This window comes from Pteronotus mesoamericanus, unplaced genomic scaffold, assembly GCF_021234165.1.
Source record: "Pteronotus mesoamericanus isolate MK-2021 breed Mesoamerican mustached bat unplaced genomic scaffold, CSHL_Meso_final scaffold_232, whole genome shotgun sequence".
NCBI lineage: Eukaryota > Metazoa > Chordata > Mammalia > Chiroptera > Mormoopidae > Pteronotus > Pteronotus mesoamericanus.
The window spans coordinates 23414776-23435254 of record NW_026555311.1 but is presented as its reverse complement, the minus strand read 5'-3'; the positions used below and the strand labels follow the sequence as shown (position 1 = coordinate 23435254).

Genomic DNA, 20479 nt, shown 5'->3' with positions numbered 1-20479 from the left:
GAGAAAAAAAATTCAAAAAAATTGAGTTAAATCTAAGTTGTCCTAAATGTAATGAATGTGCAACTTGATAGGGGTCGTGGACACAGCGGGGAGCACGTAAATGCAAAAAACTGTTGCGGCAACTGAGGGTCCGCAGAAATGGATGTGTTCTGGCCCCTGAAAACACTGACAACAGCTACGGCTTCGGGGGCTCCGGTAAGGCTCCTGCTCTGTTGAATTCTTTGGGTTTGTGAAATGTCATGGTGCTCTTGTCATATTTTGATTTGAAAGAAAGAGATGATATCTGTGCTCAGTGAGTGTTCAGTGATGAGCCACGGAGTAGAGATCTACACGATGCCAGTTGCAGAGACCGCCTGATTGTTTAAGATCTTAGATGCTCCCTCAAGTAACACAGGATGAAGCATATAAAAAAAACTGTGCCAAAGTTAAAAAATTTACTGGTTATCCAAACAGATGTACCCCAGGTATGTTACTTGTGTTTTGTCAGCCAATTTAAGTACAGAGACTAAAATAATATTTAGGAACGTTATTTTCACCCAAACATTTTACCACCACCACCAAAACCACATACATCGAAGCAGCGTGCAGATTTGAAAGCCCGGTGTCCTGACTGCATTTTGATGGTATTTTATCATCCATCGGGGAAATAAACCCATCAGCATCATCTTCAAATTGGTTGAAAAAGCAACGGGCACTGAAATCGGTTTTCAGAGTGACTGCGAGGTCTGGCTTTGTGTTGCTATCGTCTTCTGAACCCTCCTCTTCTTCCTGGAGATACACAGCAACCCCAGCCAAAATCTGGTTACCTTCTCTGGTATTCTTTCATTACAAGTGTTACTTAACAATCTTTTAATTATCCAGATCCCATATAGTTTCTTCTACATTTTGCAACACTTGAGTACCTTACAGGTATATTATTAAACACCTACATGTATACAGCAAGTAACACAAAACATACACAGCTACTCTATAAGGAAAAAAACTATCAAAAATCAGTGTACATCATAATTAACATTTGCTAAGGCTGAGGGTAGGAAGAAGCAACTATCATAATTTATACCCTTCATCAAATGAGGCAAAAGAATCTAAAAATTCCCAGCTCTGTGACAATACAGAACAAAATCCACCACCAGCAATCTGTGTTTTCAGGATTCCATGACTTGCACATCTCAGAAAATATTTTTTATTAAGCTATGAACATTCTCAGAAATCGAACAATACAGCCTTTCTATCTAAGAATTGAGATTATAAAATATTTTGTGGTTGCCTGATACACAAAATCTAAGGAAACTTTTGAGAAAATCAAAATATTTATCTTCCCATAAGGGCCATGACTGTATTTTTCAGCATCCAAGATTCTAAGAAAAATATCATATTCTCTGTCTTGACAATAATGCGATTAGAAAAACAATAAAGTCAAATTAGTATTTCTTAGTGTAAATTTTAAAGCTATGTAAGGAAGAAATAATATCAGAGTCTAAAAGAAAGATTAACTTTTTTTAAATTAAAAATTACAACTTACATTCAATATTGTTTTGAACAACATTTTGTATTAGTTTCAGGTATACGGCATAGTGAAAGAAAGATTTTAAATGAAGTAATGCACAGCCAAAATGTACATCAGACCAGGAGAGAATATTCTACTATCTTGAAAAATGAAAAAATTAATTGGGAGCACAGAGACATGAACAACAGGAACTACATCAGTCGGTTGGGTTAAACCAAGTGGTTTCAGTGCCAATGCAGCAAATTCACCTCAGGAGGCAGGCAGAGCTACCGCTGGTGGTCAGAGTACAAGAACGCGTGCTGCCTGTGGTGGATTTGCTTCCCGTAAAGCTTGGCATGCTTACAATAATGACTCTGAAGAGAAATAATGTAAATAAACAAACAGAAAAAACAAAACAAAACAAAAGGACTATTACATAACTATAATGAAAGCACTGTTATGATGGCAACATTGGCAAAAACTAGGTGGTTTTTCCAGATTCTCTCCGGGGTAACTTCAGATCTTTAATCTCTTCGCTGGTCCATGGAAGCAAATATCTCATTATTAATATTTTTAAATTTAAATTATTAAAAACATTTTTAAATTAACAGAGTAAAAGTGATTTTTAAGTGAGTAATTTAAAGTTTCTTTAGTATAAGAGGAAGTAATAATTCCCATATATGCAGTTTTTATTTTTATTATTTACTTTTATCCTCACCTGATAACATGCTTAGAAGGGGGAATGGAGGGAGAGAGGGTGGGAGAGAAACACTGATGTGTGAGAGAAACAGCAATCAGCCATTTCTCATACACACCCCTACCGGGGACTGAGCCCATAACCCAGGAATGTGTCCTGACTGGGAATTGAACCTGTGACCCTTTGGTTTACAGGATGACACTCCAACCAACTGAGCCACACTGGCTCGGGCCACCTATGTAGTTTTTATAAGATTTAATTGAGATAATGTTTGTTGACTGCCCAGTAAGGTAAGGTTGGCACACAGGCAGTGGAGCTCAACCTGCTGCTCCCCCTTTCCCTTCCCTGGGTGAGGAAGACCAGGTCGAACTACCTGACCTACTGTAAACTCCACAGAGGCAGGGATTTGGACCTGTTAGTACACTGCTGTCCCCAAAGCTTGGCCAATGCCCACGAATAGTAGGTGCTCAAAAAATGTCTGTCAAACAGTCTAGTAATTTAGTTTTAAAAGAGAAATACAAACTACTGTTAAGAGAGTTTTAAAGCTCGAGACACGTAAGAAAGGAATTCAGGTGTGTATTCCTTCTCGACTACATCCTGTGGTTCTGAGAGAACTTAAAAATATGAGAATGGGTTTTGCATATAGTGATAACTCAAGGGTTTTTGAGATGAAGGTAAAAAAACTTATTTTCAGTAAGCTGTGAAAATCATAGGAAAAAAAATAAATAGCAAAATAGATCCTCAAATTATAAGACCAGCAGGTTGCTGTGAATATTGGGTAGATTCTAAAAGTAATCAATCCATAGACAGTATGAGCAACTGATAAAGAAATAGTGCTCAACAGTGATGAGCACTGGCTCCTGAAAAACAAATCATGAAAGCTAACTGTTTTCCCTTGTTTGACAGGATTGGTGTGATATCTGGATTTCAATAAAGAATGAGGCGAGCTGAGCTACTGAAGGAAGCTGGTTGTGAGAAATCTGCAGAATGACGACACGGTGGGGCGTGGTTCTGGGGAGAGAAAAGCCTATAGCAGGCTCTTTACCGGACTCTACCTTACTCATTATTTACCAGTCACTTAGATACAGACACAAAAGGTCTATTTACCAAATGTGTAGGCAATATAGAGCGGGTGGGGATAGCCGCTATGTTGGAATACAAAATCTAGATTTACTCTATTTCATAAGGCTGGAATAGAAGTATGCAAAATAACTAACTGGGAAACTCAAGGTCCTATAATTAGGTTAGGGAAAAAAAGCTGGACACATAGACAATAAGCAATCCATGGGAAAGGAAGCGGGGTATTGCATAAATCAACAACGAGACAGGGTCACAATCACTGCTTCTCAACTGGGGTGAGTTAGCCCCTCAGGAGACCTTTGGAAATGTCTGGAAGCATTTTTGGTGGGCACAGCTGGGGAGAGGGTGGTTGTAGTGCAGCTACCGGCATCTAGTGAAATGGAGACCAGCCCCCCACAACAAAGAGTTACCGTATTTTGCCATGTATAATGTGCACCCATGTTTTTGGCCCAAACTTTCAGGAAAAAAAAATCATTTGTTTCAATTTTTTAAATCAATTCTTTATTTACTTATATTGAGATTCTTGTTTTTTTGTGTGTTATAAAGGACTTCTAGCATTTATTTTTGAACATAGGGATATTGTTATTGTTTTCTAGAGTTAAACTTTTAATGCATAAGCATAAATAAAAGAATTAAAAACATTTATGTAGATATGGAATTAGTACTACCCATGTATAATGCACGTCCTTATTTTTCCCTCAAAAATTTGGGCAAAAAAGTGCACTATACATGGCAAAATACGAATATCTGGCCCCACATGAGTACAGTGCTAAAGCCGAACATCCCCACGACACACTGACAGCCATGTAGTCACAGACCTGTAGAACGGAAGGGCCTCCCTGCTCCAGATCGAGGTCAGGGCGAGTCCCGGGTCCTTTGCCTTGCTGGCTCTACTACATCTAGACTAGTGAATAGTTCTGCGTATCAGTTTTTAAGAAGGATATGGATAAATTTGTGTGTGCATATACAGCAGAGCCACTAGACTGCTGGCTGGTCTGGAACCCATGTCATTGGAACCCATAGTAGGAAGAATATGGAGAAAAAATTTTCACAGCATGTGGGTGGAAGGGGGCAGGTCAGAAGACTGCAAATATACAGAGTGCAAGAAGCACTGTGCTTATTCCATGGCATTTCGGAGAGCAAAACCAAGCATATTAAGTAGAAAGTAATACATTAATTATAACTATGAATATAATTTTTACTTATGTTCATTAATTGCTACATAGTTATCAAACCTATACATTTAAAAATTACATATTACATAATTATATTGTATTTTATTTTACTGCTGTAAACTTGTCAAGCTTAAAGATAGACTCTTAGAGACGGTGTCTCTAGTCTGTCAGTGAAGTTTTAGAGGAAATTTTTATGTTGGATTGGAGAACAGACTAGATGGCCTTTCGGATTTCGGGCCTGGAAGAGTTAGGGCCTCGGAGCTGGAGCTGGCTCTAGTTCATACACAGCTGGTTTCTTCCCACAAACATTTAAACTAGGGGCGGTTAAACAAAAAAAAAAAACAACAAAAAACACTTAGATACAATCTTCTTATCTGCACACATACCGACTTCTAAATTGTATCACAATTGCCAAGAATTAGTGCAATCCAACTACATGCTAGTAAGTATAGCCAACTGGAACAAAATGAACTAAAAGACGGGTTATTTACAAAAGCAATGTAATCATCGCAAAATTATCTGAAATTTTGACCACCAAATGGGCCAGCAGAAGAGCCATGGCCAAAATATACTTGTGAGAGAAATAAACTAAGCTAAAGGATGACATTTGGAAGAACGTCCTCTTTTAAAAAGAGCGTCATTAATATGTCTTCCATTCATTTCATGAGGCAATTACTAAGTGACATATTTTGGATGTGTTAAAAATACATTTTTAGTAAGAATTCTATTGCATGATTCTAAGAGAAATACGTTAATTTTCATACATACAACTATCCAACTTTCTTCAATTTTAATGATTTGATTTTTGTGTGAAATTACCAGCCAGGCAACATGTGTCTTCTTTCGTCAAGTCTTACTGTAAGACAACAGCTCTAGTTTTTGAGATATAATATAGCATAATCACCTAAATTGCACATTTAGAGCATTTTCATAAAGTCTATTTAGAATAATATGAATAGTGAGCACAATCATTGCCTACTACCTTAAAATTAGGTGTATAAGTATTAAGACTCTTGCGAGATAAGAAAAGGAATAAAGTAAATGAAAGAGAAACCTGTGTAACTTCGGGTACCTTACATCAGTTATAATGAGCATCTGGAGAGAAAATGGAGCCGTTCTTAGCTGGCACCCCTTTGTGGGAACGAGGTCACCATATTCTGAAGTAATCTTTCCTAACTACAGTAAATGAATGACCACCCCAGGCTTGGAACTTTCACAGAAATAGGACAAGGCAAACTCTTAAAACTCACTTCTGTTTTGGGTTTTATTCCCCCTTACACCTTAAACAATTACAGATTAAAAAAAAAAAAAGGAGAGAGAGATTGATGTTGACTTTTCACCTCTAGAGCCTGCATAAGGCCATCCAGTTTGATCAGTTGTCTAGAAACAAAAACACGAAAGAGGTTGATCCTAGTCCAGGTCAATTAGGTCCCTACAGAGACACAGAGATCTATGGGCACAGATGATACCTCCCATTCTAGCAAAAGCAGACAATGAGAACAAGGATTATTTGTATAAAGTCCACAATTACTTGGGAAATAAATCCAAGCCTATGTTCTAGTGACTGCCGGTCACAGCACCACATTCACTGATGAAGAACAGGTTATAAAACAAGTCCTGAGGACAACAAGTGTTGGGGAAAGGGAAGATTAAGGAAGACTGGGGCAGACTGAACCAGCGAATCGGTCAAAGGCAACTATGATATTTGTCTATAAAATGATCATTTTTATTGTGTGTTTTCATATTGCCTTTAATTTTGGTTTTTCTGTAAACTCAATAAATGAGATTTTTCAAAAAAAATTATGCAATGAGCTAATTTAATAAAATTTTGAAATCTAGAAAAAATGATTCTCCAAATAGGGGGAAAAACCCAAAACAAAAAGACATTGTCGAAACAAAAGTATCATCCCTGAAAACAAATAACAACAAACTCAACATCAATAAAAAGCAGGGGAAGGAATGAAACTAAGGAAATCAGCTCATATATAATACAAATAAAAAAGGACTGTTCATGTTGGTTATGTGCAGATTTTTAGGGAATGCCGCAAGAAGCCATCGTGGAAGGGCCCAGTCACAACCCTTTCCGTTCCCAGGAGAAAGGGAGGAAACCTGAGGGATTTGGCAAGAGGTTAGCAGCTGGAGGTCTTCACCTTTATCTCCTTGAAGAAGGAAGCAGTTTCACCCTCGATAATGGGCTGCAGCAAAGGGCTTCTCCGCTTGCTGGAGGGGGAACCCTGCGACAGGTGTTAACAAGTAGGTTACATTGAGAACCCCTTCCCCTTTGCGCCAGCTCTCCACCTCCTCTGCCCCACCAGTATCTATTACTGCCTTTTAGTGATGCGCTCTAACCCCTTGCCGCCAAAAATCCTCTGGAAAACCAGCAGAAACCAAAGATCTTTTCAAGTTGTTTTTTACTTCAGAATCTCCCCCCTCCCCTACTCCAAACCAAGGAGCTCACATGAAAGCAAGGACAACATACAAATACATTAGCCAAACACGCAGGGAAAAATCTGAGGAGAAGCACCTCCCTTCCCGCCTTTTTTTGCCCCAATCACAGTCACAACAGGAACGCTTGAACTACAGTAACGTCAGCTCATCAATTGATACAAAGGTTTTCTGACTTTCCTCTTCGTCCATTCACCTTGTTTAGGGACACTAAGTGTTCCTAACTGAAGAACAAAAAAACTCCTTATATTTAATCCTTGTATTGCTTAGTTACTAATTTATTCTCCAGGAAATTTCTAGAAAGGGAGTGTTCTTCAGACACACCTGCCTGCGGTTGCCGGGCCTTCCCTCATTCACATGAACAAGTTACACTGTGAAAAGACATTTCAAGACCATAGCTTAGGTCTAGAAATAAACAAGAAGATTTAAAGCAGGGCTAGAAGAGCAACCGCTCAGGTGAATATGCATTTAACAACAACATATGGGAGGCTGTGTGCTTACTAAAAAAGCCTCAGGCCAGCAGGGGAAGCCTTCAGGTCTCTGGAGATGAGACAGAGGCAACTGAAACAGAGGCAACCAAGTCCCCAGGAGATGGACCAGGATTCAGCCTGCACTCATGGGGCGGGGAGGGAGCGGGAGAGCAAGCTGGCCATCCTGAAAGGCCTGTCCAGAAGTAAGGGCAAGTGGCTGCTCTCTGCTCTTGAAAAAATAAAAACTCAGAGGCCAAAAGTGGCTAAGTCCAAGGATGGTGGCTTCTGAAAGCACCTTCACAATCTTCATTATCCTCCCTCCCTTCCGACCTTGCCCTTCTCTACATCCCCCCGAGAGAGGAGTCTTGCTCTTGGAAGGTCCTTAGCGGGTTTCCCCCTAGATATGAATCCCGAAGGGCTTATCCCCTCCTGGAGGGGGAGAGAAGGCTGCTGACGGAGGGCCCTTGGGACCAGAGGCACTCTGGCCTGGAGAGGCCTGGAGCAAGCATTGTTCCCCTGGTGCTGTCTCTGAGGAGAGGGTGGGAGAGTCAGCCCAGCATGTGTCAGGTGGATGTATATGGCCACATCATGACTCCCAAAAGAAAAAAAAATTCCTACCCGCTTCAGGTTTGCTCAGTTTTTGACAATTACAGCCTCAGAAGTCTCTGATAAATTTTTCATTCCTCAAGCTTATGGGCCATAGATAGTAATGGTACATTCAACTATTAAAGCCTATCCTTTCACAAGAAAGCAGGCTAGGGCCCTATTAACAACCAGGGACCATTCATCCAGGTAATTAACAGAGAAGTTGTGAACTCACAATGATGGGAATGGTGTTCGCTCGGGACAGGATCTGTTTGACCAGCCGGTACCTGTCATATAGCGGCTTCATAACCTGACGTTCATTTTTGGTTACCTGTAAAAGCAAGACAAGGCAGCTGAGAAGCCTGCTCCTGGTGGTCAGGGTACGAGCTGTCCCCGCATGCTCTGGACCTCGAGAAAGTACAGATGATTCAAATGAAGTCTCATTATTTTCACAAAATTTATTAAAACTGATAACTATTCAGTCGATGTTTAAAATAATCTACTTTAGCTGTAGATCACACTGGAAATCACTCCATTAGCAGTCTTGTATTTCCTAAATCAAAATTATGATGATTACTAGTTCCGTTTCAAACTGCTTGAGATTCAGAGTTCCCAGACAATTGACTATTTCTAAGTCCAAGGAAGAAGAAAACATGCATTTCTAGTATAATACTTATCACAAAGTATTGTAATCAAAAAATTTTTACACATCTGTTTCCTCAATGAATTATTTTGTTCTTAAGGGCAAGACTCTGGCCAACAGTAGGCATTCAAGGAACACCTGCTGATATAATATACTGGAATGATTCATCTCTGTATACCTAAAATCTGGCACAGTGTGCAGACAGGTTTAAATGACCAAGTCTTTGGGCAGTGGGGAGGAATCAAGCCCTACTCTTTGGTAGAGTATTTGATATGGTATTTAAAGTTCTCATCATCTGCTGCTTTTTCTCCCTTTCATACCTCAGAGCTCCAGAGATAGACTAGGTTGTCTCATATGTCCTTGTCTAGTTCTCTCTGCCTTGGAATCTCTCTGGTTTGGCAAATTATAGACCAAGAGCCACCCCTCCTCTCCAGCCTTTCCCCGACATCTCCATTCTGGGAGACCTGCTCATTCTCTCCTTTGCGTCACCTACTGCACATCTTGTAATTTTGCATATGCTTTGCTATATGCTGAATGTATGTGTGACCCAATATTCTTATGTCAAAACCTAATTCCCGATGTAATGTTATTTGGAGGTGGGGCCTTTGAGAGGTGATTAGGTCATGAGGGTGTAATCCCATGAATGGGATTAGTGTCCTTATAAACAATACCCCTAGTGCTCCCTGGCCCCCTTCTGCCATGGGAGGACAGAAAGACAGCCGTCTATGAACCTGGAAGAGGGCCCTCGCCAGGCACTGAACCTGCTCACAGACACAGAATCAGCTCATACTTTGGGGACTTCCCAGCCTCCAGAACTCTGAGAAATAAATTTCTGTTGTGTATAAGCCACCCAGTTCTATCATATTCTGTTATAGAAGCTCCAGTGGCTGATACATTTTTATACTCTTTAGTGGCTATTTGTTGACATATCTGTCTCCTCTTTAGACTATATGCCCCGTGAAAGCAGCAGTTTGTGCTTTTATGTCCCTGACAACTATTTCAGTGCGTGAGATAAAAGAAATGTTCCATAAATATCTGCAAAATGAGTGAACAAATATTTCAAACATAATTGGTATGCCCAATTCATAACTATGCATGCATTTCCCCTGTTTACTTAAATGGTGAATGAGATGAAGTGTCTGTTGCAAGAAATCCTGTTTGTCTTTGGCATTTTATTTCCATTGTACACATAATGAGGCAAGAGTTACAGAGGTAAGGAAGGCCAGGTAGTATGAGCTTTGATCATTTCTTTTATGGGCTTTTTGGGCCATCAGCTTTGAAGACAACTCTGGATTATGCATACGTGAATTATCCTTTGTTGTTGCCTTTTTATTTGCCTTTCTCAAAGCTATCAACAATATATGAACTTTGGATAAACTTCAGAAGCTAGTATAGGATCCCGTCAGTATGCAATAACATTTTATTAATTTATTTTCTATCGTCAGCAATAATAGCAATCGAGTATTTCTATCCCCTCCTATTATCACAGCATTAAGTGGAGGATGGCATTTTCCTGTTTCTACCATACCAAAAGGGGTTTTCAATCACCATTTCATTAAAAAATGACTGTCAAAAGTAGAAGTAAACTTGGAAATTATTTTATATATTAAAAAAACTGAGGAACAAATGACAGGTGTGACTACTATACACCTACCACAATGGCTGAAGTGAAAAGACAGTGTCAAGCGCCAGTGGGAATGCTGGACAACTGGAACCCTCACTGCTGAAGAAGGCGGATATCTTTGGGGAGCTGTTAGGCAGTATCTACTGAAGTGCACATGTGACCCAATTCTATTCTAAGCATATATACCAAACGAATACATGCATTCACCAAAAGACACACATGAGAATGATCACAGCAACACTTTTTATTGCTCCAAACTGGAAACCATCCATATGGGGAACAAATAAGGTATGTGTACCACACAGCAATGTGAATGAATGAATAAGCTCTATGCAACATCTTGAGTTAATCTCACAAAAGTAAACCTGAGTAAAATACGCCAGATGCCAAAGAACACATATTTGTAAGATTCCACTTATAAAAAGTTCAAAAATAAGCAAATCCAATCTATAGTGTTAGAAGTCAAGACAATGGTTTTCCCTGATGGGGCAGGAGATCTCGCTATGGATGGGAAGGGGACACAGGTGAGGTTCCTGGGGGCGATGGTGGTGGTAATGTTTTGTTTCTTGATCTGGATGCTGATCATCTGGATATGTTTACTTCATGAAAATTCATGAAGACGTATACTTATAATCTGGGCTCTTTTCTGTATTTATGTTATCTTTTAAGGACAGTTAAACAACATCCACAAATAAGTATGAACAGAAATGGAGTGACTAGTACAATTTCACATGTAAGATGACAGAAGTTAGGACTGCACCACATGGAACCGTTTTTTCCAAAACAAGATGTATCCACTAAATGTGTTGCAGATAAGGTTAAGCCACCTCTTAATTGTCAGCACATGACACGTGGTGTGATCTAATGTGCAAGGTAAACAATAGATGGTTTAGTGGCTAAAAGACATACTAAAAATGAAAAACAAGAGAGGAGGAGCCAGCATTTTCCTGTTGTGGACTAGCCTCCAGTTACCAGTTGCTGGCAGAAATATCTTTGGTTTATAGAAGAGTTGGCTGGTAAAATCAGCCAGATACAGCAAATTTGACAGAAACCAACTTCCTTTCTAAATTTTCGTTGGAAAACCAAAATTTCGCCGTAGCTGATGTGGCTCAATGGATTGAGTGCCAGCCTGCCAAACAAAGCGTTGCGGGTTTGATTCCCAGTCAGGGCACATGCCTGGTCTGTGGGCCAGGTCCCCATTTGGGGGCACACGAGAGGCACCACACATTGGCATTTCTCTCCCTCTCTTTCTCCTTCCCTTCCCCTCTTTCTAAAAATAAATAAATCTTTAAAAAAAATTTCTAGGTGAGTACATGAAGAGGATCACTGGCTTAATTCTTTGGCTCACGACACTGACATATAAATTACCTATGAATTGCTCATGTTTTAAACTAATGACTTACAGGAACTAATCACCTGCAAATGATCTAATTAAATTTTTGACTCTGGAGAGTTAAAACTCATCCTGATTCCACCAAAGCTAACATTGGTCTTTGATAGAAGTATCCAAACACCAAAAATATCAAAGATCTTTAAGTTTGAGATGTGGAGAGTATATGAGAATTATTTTCACAATATGTATCTGAGGCCAAAAGGTTGTTTATACTGCGAGTTAATACAGGTTTCTCCTATCTGCAATTGTCTGTGCTGGATTTTGAGCAGAGCCAAAAACTAACCAATAGTTAGATAAACAAAGCAGGATTTTGGCTAAACTGTCACAAAAGGGCAGGCTGAAGCTAAGCGGGCCATGGGAAAACTGTCTGGAGGTTGACGCTCTTACTCTTGAGTCATCAGTCATCAGGGATTCTGCTACTAACTAAGAATAGGCCTTTGAATGTGTGGATGGATACATCTGAGTCATAAACTGCTAGCAGGAGAAGACAGATAAGACAGATTCGTATCACTGCTGCATTTTGGATCTTGGGTCACAGATTGGAAAATGGCAGCTCTCTCTTCTTCATTATCAGGTAAGGATAGTAGGCTGACTGCACAAAAACCCGATAATCCCAAACAGCAGTTAACCAGAGGAGAGTATTTATATATGGCTTTAGAATTTGCATTTAAATTTAACATGATATGTTCAGTATCGTGTGAGTTCCCCAGGTTTTAAAACATAAGGTTAAAATATACCACTGAGGAAGAGACTCAGCCCAGAAGCTCTGAGCAAGCAACCTGTGCTCTCCCCTCTACACTGTCATCAAGCCGCGGAATACGAGGAAGGCAATACAGGGAGCTGCAGCACTGTGGCGCTTGTCTCTGTGACATCGTCTTCTGATGACATCCGTAAGTGTTGAAAAAGACACACTTAAATAAAAATTAGTAGGGAATATGTGCCAGTGTGTACATGAGTGTGTTTCTGTTCTTGATAAATGTCACTCTGTCTGCACAGTGCCCCATTAAAGCAAACAGCCTTCTTAAAAAAATCTACAGAATTGGCAGATACTTGTTCTCGCCTGTGATTTGGAGTTAGTGTCCTTTTAAATCAGGATCTTCAGACTCAGCAAAAATTCACAAACTATGAGCACCTGTTTTTCTAAAAAAACGGGTTTGGAATGATAGTTTAGTGTTGGAAGTACATGAGCGTTTCTTTTAAGAAGAGTGTTGCTCAAATGTTATTTACAGTCCAGGGTCCATGACAACACTATGGATCTGAGAATGAAATGCTCACTCTGATTTTTAGACTGGCCAGATATCAAATGGACTCTGCTTTTTCTGAGGCCGCAGCACCATGTTCCAGAGAGAGAGGCAGAGAGCCTGACCCGGGACCAGGAATAAATGACATTCAAGCTCCCCAGAGCATTTGTTCCCTGACCCATGAGATGCTAGAATCTGACCCAAAAAGGTGTCCTTCCTTCATCGGAAAGGCTGATAAAAGAAAGGGTAATAGAAAGACAGGGCCAAAACCTAATATTTCATATTCCTAATTATAAGAGTGCTAAAAATGTGTATTCTTTCTCCTGATTCAATCATTTAAGAAGTAGGCCACAGTGAGCAGAGCATGTAACTGTAACAGAAGTGACAACTATCATTTACGTGGCAGTCCCCCCTACTCCCTACAAAGCGACTATGCCCAACTTCCTCAGTGCCAGCCACCGTACAGATAAATGTGTGTCTGTAATGTCATTTCGTCTCCAGGACAACCTATGTCAGACATCTTTTACACAGGCAAAGCCCTGAGGTTCTGAGGAGTTACCTAAGTAGCCCAAAGTCACAGAGCCAGTCTCAGTAGAGCTGTGTCCTGAATGTAGGTCTGCTGATCCTTGTGCCTGCACATTGCCACAGTCCGGGCAGAACGAGAGTCTGTACCCAACTCAGAGCAACAAATGCCATGGCCTGCAACTGCCTGGACTGGTTTAAGGTTAGGTCTAGAACACAGCTCAGAGATCTCGGGGCCTCAGGCAAGGAAGTCTGCAGGAGTCTATCAATGTCACAACATGAATCCATACAATAAGAAGAAGGAAAACATGCAAGTCCCACCTCCTTCACCTTGGGACTGTTTGGTGGCCATGAGGAGATACTTAAAGGCTCTGAACCTACTGTTAGAAGTTCAGTTTGAACTCTGCAAGTTCTGAATACTTCAGTCCAGAAGGACAAAGTTTCACAATATATGTGAGCTCCACTGCATTCACTATTTGGTTCAATGCCTTTAAAAATCCAAAACAAAACTTGGCTTGGGAAAAAAAACTTGGCTTGAAACATGACCAATATCCCAAAGCGACAGTATTTTTCCACTGCAGGGACAGGCCAGCAAAATCAATCATCATCAGCCCTAGCTTCTTCTTTTTTAAACTTAACCCTGACAAATTCAGAACCAAACGCCATGGAAGAGGCATGCTACAGACAGTTTACTGGGCACATGCCGTGGCAGGCCTTGGGCTACTTGCTGAGGATGAGGTTCACAAAACCCAGCATCTCTGCTCTCACAGATCTAGTGCATTATTCTGGAAGCCTCTTTATTTAAAATAGCCTATTTTAGATGAAAAGACTATCTCCATTATATAGCTATGCTGAAATTGGAAAAGAAATGCTAGGGGTTTTTAGGCTATATAAAAAGCCCTTCTGTGAACATAAACTTCATGCTTTTTTACACCAGCTCTTAAGAATTTGTTTTATTGGCTTCCTGACAACATTCTGAACAGGTTACTAAGAGTAACTGACATGGATATTTGATTATAAGTTCCTTAGGGAAGAAAGAAGCCTATCATGCTACTGCTTTTCCCCAGGCTAACAACAAGCATTCAATTAAACGGTTGCTGAATAATGAATTGCCTCCAGTGCTCCTTGTTATGAAAAAGCTAAGCCATATTTTGGATTCCTCACACTTTTGTTTCTGGAGGGCAGCTGGAACTTCTCTGTGGACAAACCCTAGTTGCAACTGCACTGTAGAGAGACTGAATTTTAGGGCAGATTATTCTAGCTAAGTACATTTATTTCAGGGATAAGAATGCCTAGAGCCAGTGTCTGCTTATGGAGGCAGACCTAGGGACAGGGAAGTCTCCTCGCTCTGGGGCGCTGTGCACCAATTTATACCCCCTCCACTATTCTCCCCTTGAGGCAGGACATTAGTGACTACATTTTAGTTGCAAACTAATTTTTCCTTGGGACTCAAATTCAGTTTCTACTAGGTAATGACAGTCTTATCCCAGGTTTAGCCTTCAGAAAGCTTAGTTTTGGTGAAAACATAATAATCTGCTAAGCATCAGGGAATCTTATTTGCAAAATCCTGAACACAGAAGATCCATTTCTAAAGCAAGACGATCTACCTCAATCAGAAACAAAATTCAGTACATTCACATACCGGCCGTCCATGAATGCTTTCATAATATAACAGGGCTTTTTGCAGAGCCACTTTCTCATTAGCAATCTGGTCTTTGGTCATGTCCTGTGTAAACACAAGGATAGAGAAATGAAAAGGGGAAACACTGGTGGACATTCCAACTTCTTTTTTTTTTAAACAACAACAAAGAAAGACTAAAAAGAATCCTCACACAAAAGCTCCTCCTAGCTATATGCAAAGCTCAGTTAGGAATGAGCTATTCTTGACCTCTTGTTAGGATACTGAGAGCACAGCAGAGTCTTCACCAACTTTCTTGCAGCAGCAAAGGCATGCTGACTACTGAGGTAAGCAAGGCTGTGAAACACATGAAGCTTAACTTAATGGCCCAAGCGATAACTACAGTTACAGGTTACATAGTCCCAAAGGTTTGTTCAGTAACAAATTGCCTCAAATGCCCCTAACGATTCTTCCACCTCAAAGAGTCACCAAACTGTGTATTAAGCTAAACAAGTTCATTCTGAAATCTGTACAGGAGTTTGCTGCTTTTAATTTTAAGTCAAAAATCAAGGTGGCTACAGTTAAAACACTCTGAAGTTGTTTCATCTGCGTCTCTAGACATCTAACGGTATGGAAGACGAGGGTGTGGGAGGTTTTAAAAGGTGTCGCTCCATCACTTTTCCCATTGGGATCCATGTGGCAGTCCTTTGTTTCTACCATGTTAACTGGAACGGTTTGGGATTAGCGGTTAGTTTGGGGCGTTCACCGAATCATCATCACACCTTAATGTCCTCAGGACGGCTGGTTTCCGCCCGCTTTTCCTGGAGCTTCCTTTGGATAGATTCCAACGTGGCTTCAACGCTGGGCTTTATTGCTTTGTCTACCACCTCTTGCTTCTTCTCCTCTTCTTTCTCCAGTTGGGAACCGAAACTCTTGGGGAGTGTGTTGCTTCGCTGCCGCATCCTGGGGGTTAGGTCCTCTTCAGATATCTTTAGTTTGGATTCTAGTCAAAAAGATTTGGGGGCGGAGACATATGAGAATTGACGTCTGCAGAACCCAAATTGTGTTTCTATGATGTTAATAACTACTTAGCCCCGTCTTATTTTTTAGCAAGTGTCTAATTATAACATTAGTTGAAATCCCTGGGTTATTATATAAAACCCAAGAAAATGATAATGTCCCTGGATTATCTGGACAGTTTCCCTAATGCTTATTCCCGAGAAAGCTTTAGTTATTTTATTTAACATCCATACCTTCGCCACACCAACCTGTTCAGAATGTGGCAGATGTCTTCCCATACTTATTCCCTCAGTGTTTAAAGGTATTTACGAATCTAGTGCCCAACTGCTGGCCAACCATTTCTGTATGACTTGTGTACCTCATTTTGGAATTATTTTTAACTTGTATTCAATTTAGTTGTTTAAATGACTCTTTCCCCTAAAATTCAGCAAACTCTTTGATGGACAGGGACTAAATCCTTTTCATATTCATCTTTGCGTCTCTGTGCCTTCTTACACCACAGGAGATAGAGCCTTGGATTAAACAGTTACTTAGTGACTATTGAATTGAAACCATCATCCTATTTGTGATTTAGGAAAGTGCTACAGAATTTGCATTTTAGCTAATCTGGGTTACCCTGTGACTGGGACCAGGAGAAGACACAGAGAAGGTGTCCCCTGAATTCTTAGAGCACTGGGAAGCAGCTTTAAGGAGCCTGTCTGCGATATTTTAGCAGTGGGGCTTGGCATGAGATGAGATCATGGGTTCTGCACCTGGCTAGTTTTAGAGACACTATGCCATCGGTCTAGAGCTTTACCTACCTTTTAGTTGTTTCCGAAATTTTGCAAGGTCATTTGTCCATTTCAGAACCTCTGGGTTGGCTGCCTTGTCGCTGTGGGAGGGCTGAGAAAAGGAAAGCTAAGGTAAATGTTTTGGAATTGGGGCAGGAAAAAGAAGCATCTGATGCTCAGTTTGTTTTAAACAGGAAAGAAACATTGAATCCTATTGGAATAAAAAATCAACCATGACCAGTTAGGACAAACTTCACTAGTTTAATTCCATTATCCTTCTTTTCATGTGGTTATTTTTGATATTTTTAAAGAATTTCTCAGAGGCAAAATGCTGGATTTTTTATGATCATGGACTTGCATGAGGTCCATAGATGGCCCCGTTTCCATTACTTGTAGGATTCAACCTGTCAGGCTAACAGAATACAAAGCAGAAGGGTATATGACAGTTCACACGGCACCTGCCTTGAAAAGGCCTCTTTGCTATTCTTGTAGGAGATACTAAGGATAGAGCTGAGAGTAGAATGAGGTCAGTAGTAACGAAATTTTAGAAGATAATGTTGAGTTAAGTTGTAGCCAAACAAAGAACTCATTTAATGATTTTTCTCACTCTGGCTCACTGATAAGTTTACAAAATGGAGAGTAAAGTGTTCAACTTTTTTTGTAAGAATATATTTGTGTAAGGAAAGGCTGATACATGAAGTTTGGGGTTTATCAGCATTTACTACCCAGTTTTTATTGCCTTTTTGCTTTGAGACTCCCTAGAAATCTCTCTTAACCTTGATCACTTCTCTGAGTTGCTGATATGGGAGAGGAGGGGACGTAGAGAACCCTGTGAGGAGGCACGTACTCTGTACTTCCTCTCTTCTTCAAACCTGTCTTCAAACTTTCGGATCTTCTTTTTAAGACTCTGAATCCTTCGCGTGAGCTGTGCAGGTGTCAGGTCCTCATGTTCATCATCATAGGACCCCAGGGAGGAGCTCCGTCGCCTGTGAGGGGCACACTAGAGTCAGCTTCCCCCAGCAGGCAGGCGGTGTCGGGGGGCGGGGCAGGGGGTAGGGGGTGGAGCGCGGAAGCCATGAGGATAAGGCTTGGATGGGGAGGGTGCAAGCAGTCTCCATGCTCCTGGATAAAAGAAATTTGTCTACTAATTGGTTTTGTGATTTGAGCTCTCTATGTCCCAGCTATTAAATTGGTCTGATCTTCTCTAGTTTCCACTTATAATTAGCAAAATTAGGATTAAAAGGTCTGCTGCTGACTTCAAAGTTAAATTTGGGGGAGCTTAGGAAAGGAGGTGCAAATGGAAATTTGGTATGTGATGCTGCAGTTGGGCCACAGTTCAACCGAAAAAATACAATGGAGCCTGTGTCCTAGGAGGGAGAACTTTAAATATGTTCCTTCACAGACTTACAACTTAATTAAGAAAAATTACTGGCCATAAGCTGTACTATCCTAAAGATGATGGATTTGCTTATTAGCAAGAAAAGAAACATACCTCATGAAAGAATGGGAATTTGGGGGAGAAGGAGGCACTTCCGTGTCATCCAGGTATTGCCTACTCTGCCCATAAGCGTAGAACCGAGGAGAGAGCAGGGGGTCGCTGTCTTCATCCAGAAGCTGATGAATGAGGCGCCCCGCCTGCGGGGAGAGGCGCGCTTCGTCAGAGTCCATGTTCTCCTGCTGCCATGAGGACAAAGTAGGTGTGGGCTCTGGAGAATAACGAAGGTAAGAGGTCAACATTGCTCTTTAAAGCACAACTGTTTGCTAAGTTTTCGGAAAGCATTAGGAGGCACTGAATTTAGGAGGCCCACGATGGCTTCTCATTTTAGTTTTAAGGTTGAGACTAGGGACACTGTGCCCCAACCAGAATCACCAAATTTTTAGCATCATGGCTATCCATCCATTAATGGATAGAACTTTAGCTAAGGCATCACATTAATCATGTGTGAGTTTGCGCTTTCTGCTGAGGTTTAGTAGGCTGTTTTGTGTGCTTCTGCTTAGTGTATTGGGACTAGCATGTTTAAGATGCATGCTTTGCAGTGGAAAGTTTAGAAGTTGCTCAGGAGTACAGTTAAAGTAAGATGCATATATAAGTTAGTTAAAAAAAGAGAAAAGAATAACATCTTACAAAGGACATATCTGTATAAATAATCTGAGATAATCTTTAAGAAAAAAAAACTCAGTACAAATCTTGATTTGTGATTTTGGGAAGGAATGAGGTAGGGCACTTCATTTCTAACACTCTGTGCATTAAAAGAAGTTATGCTTTAAATACACTTGTGGATTACTGAGATTTACACAAGACTAGGTTTTGGTCATGATTTTAAATTCTGAGATTCCCTCAGTTTGAATCATGAAACAATCATTCCCTCAGCTATCAGAATATTCACAAAATCTACAAAATTATCTTAAACAAGTGCTTACTTGATATTTTATTTAAAAAGACCATATTATAATCATAGAACATTAGAGCTAATTGAAACTTCATACAACATCTGCTCTAGTGATTGTTCCACCTGGCTACACTTTAGAGTCACACAGAGACATGTAAGTTCTTCCTGCTGTACAGGTCCTCACACCACCCAATCAAACAGTACTTTTAGATGAGGGCCCGGATATATAAATACACACACACACTTTTAAAACCTGCACAAGGGATACTAAATGCAACCAGTTTTTGAGAACCATTGATTCAGCCCAACAGATTACAGATAAGGAAACTGAAACCCAAAGAAGTTAAGAGCAAATACCTAATCAATGACAACAGCTGGGACTAGAAACTAAATCTCCTGACTCTAGGACAGTGCTTTAATTTAGAATGTGCCAGGTGCTTCAATAACAAGAATGACTGCCTGAAATTTTTGAAGACCCCACTGTGTAGCAAGAGATAAGCACATAAATAAAAAAAAAAGAACAACAACAACACACCATTAACCTCATGTGGAATGAGGTCCATAGGTTCTCAAGATTCAAAGGGACCCAAATTATCTGGGAACACAGACGATACTATAAATATTTTGAAAAGAATGAAAACAGAGTTGAAGACAGACTCTTGCCCACTGAGTCTCAAAAAGCGGCAGAGAATATGTTGGTACATTTATTTGGCTGAAACTGGAGACGCACGCACAGTGTTTCATCATTGGTACTAAAGCTATCAGCTGGCTCCTCAGTGGCAGGGCTCAGAGATGAGCAGCTCAGAACGGCCAACATAAAATTTAAAAAATGGATGGAGAGGGGAGGGGAGGAGAGGAGAGGGAGAGTGAAAAGTAATCCCTAAAAAATGATAAAAACGTAATGTTAGTTGCAGTAAATGGAACCGTTAAGCTGACCAGACTGCATCTTTTATTTCATGATGTTTCATAAAACAGCAGTAATTTTCTGCAAGGACTGAAGTCAATGGGGCCAGGACAGGGGAAGGGTTAAGATGGTTTGAACGGTCATGCAGCAGGCAATAACCTCGCTTCAGAGGGGCAAAGGGGCAAACAACCAGGGGGAAGGGCAAGGTGGCTTATCGGGACGGCGGGCAACGACAAACAAAGTCTGCTGTTGATATTGGCATGAGGGTGCGCTGGCGAGTTTGACATTTCTACTCAGCAAAACTTAATTTGAAAATGCTAAGATCCTGAAGCCCTTTAAATCATCTCAATCTAGCAGAGTATCTCTTTAAAAATGGCACAAACTAATCTTTGAATTTTTCTACTATCCTGTTTCTG

General features: G+C 40.5%; 1 protein-coding gene across 2 annotated transcripts in view; it reads right to left on the bottom strand.

Moving 5' to 3' along the window:
* Positions 1-20479, bottom strand: part of FAM13A (family with sequence similarity 13 member A) — a 266776-nt gene that overhangs the window by 4802 nt on the left and 241495 nt on the right. For both annotated transcript variants that reach the window (XM_054591743.1, XM_054591744.1), the window contains 8 exons: positions 18262-18475; positions 17617-17755; positions 16800-16881; positions 15762-15982; positions 15004-15087; positions 8174-8269; positions 6589-6672; positions 572-768 (listed from right to left, as the gene is read on the bottom strand). In XM_054591743.1, coding sequence (XP_054447718.1) covers positions 572-768; positions 6589-6672; positions 8174-8269; positions 15004-15087; positions 15762-15982; positions 16800-16881; positions 17617-17755; positions 18262-18475 — 1117 coding nt within the window. The remainder of the gene's footprint in view (positions 1-571; positions 769-6588; positions 6673-8173; positions 8270-15003; positions 15088-15761; positions 15983-16799; positions 16882-17616; positions 17756-18261; positions 18476-20479) is intronic.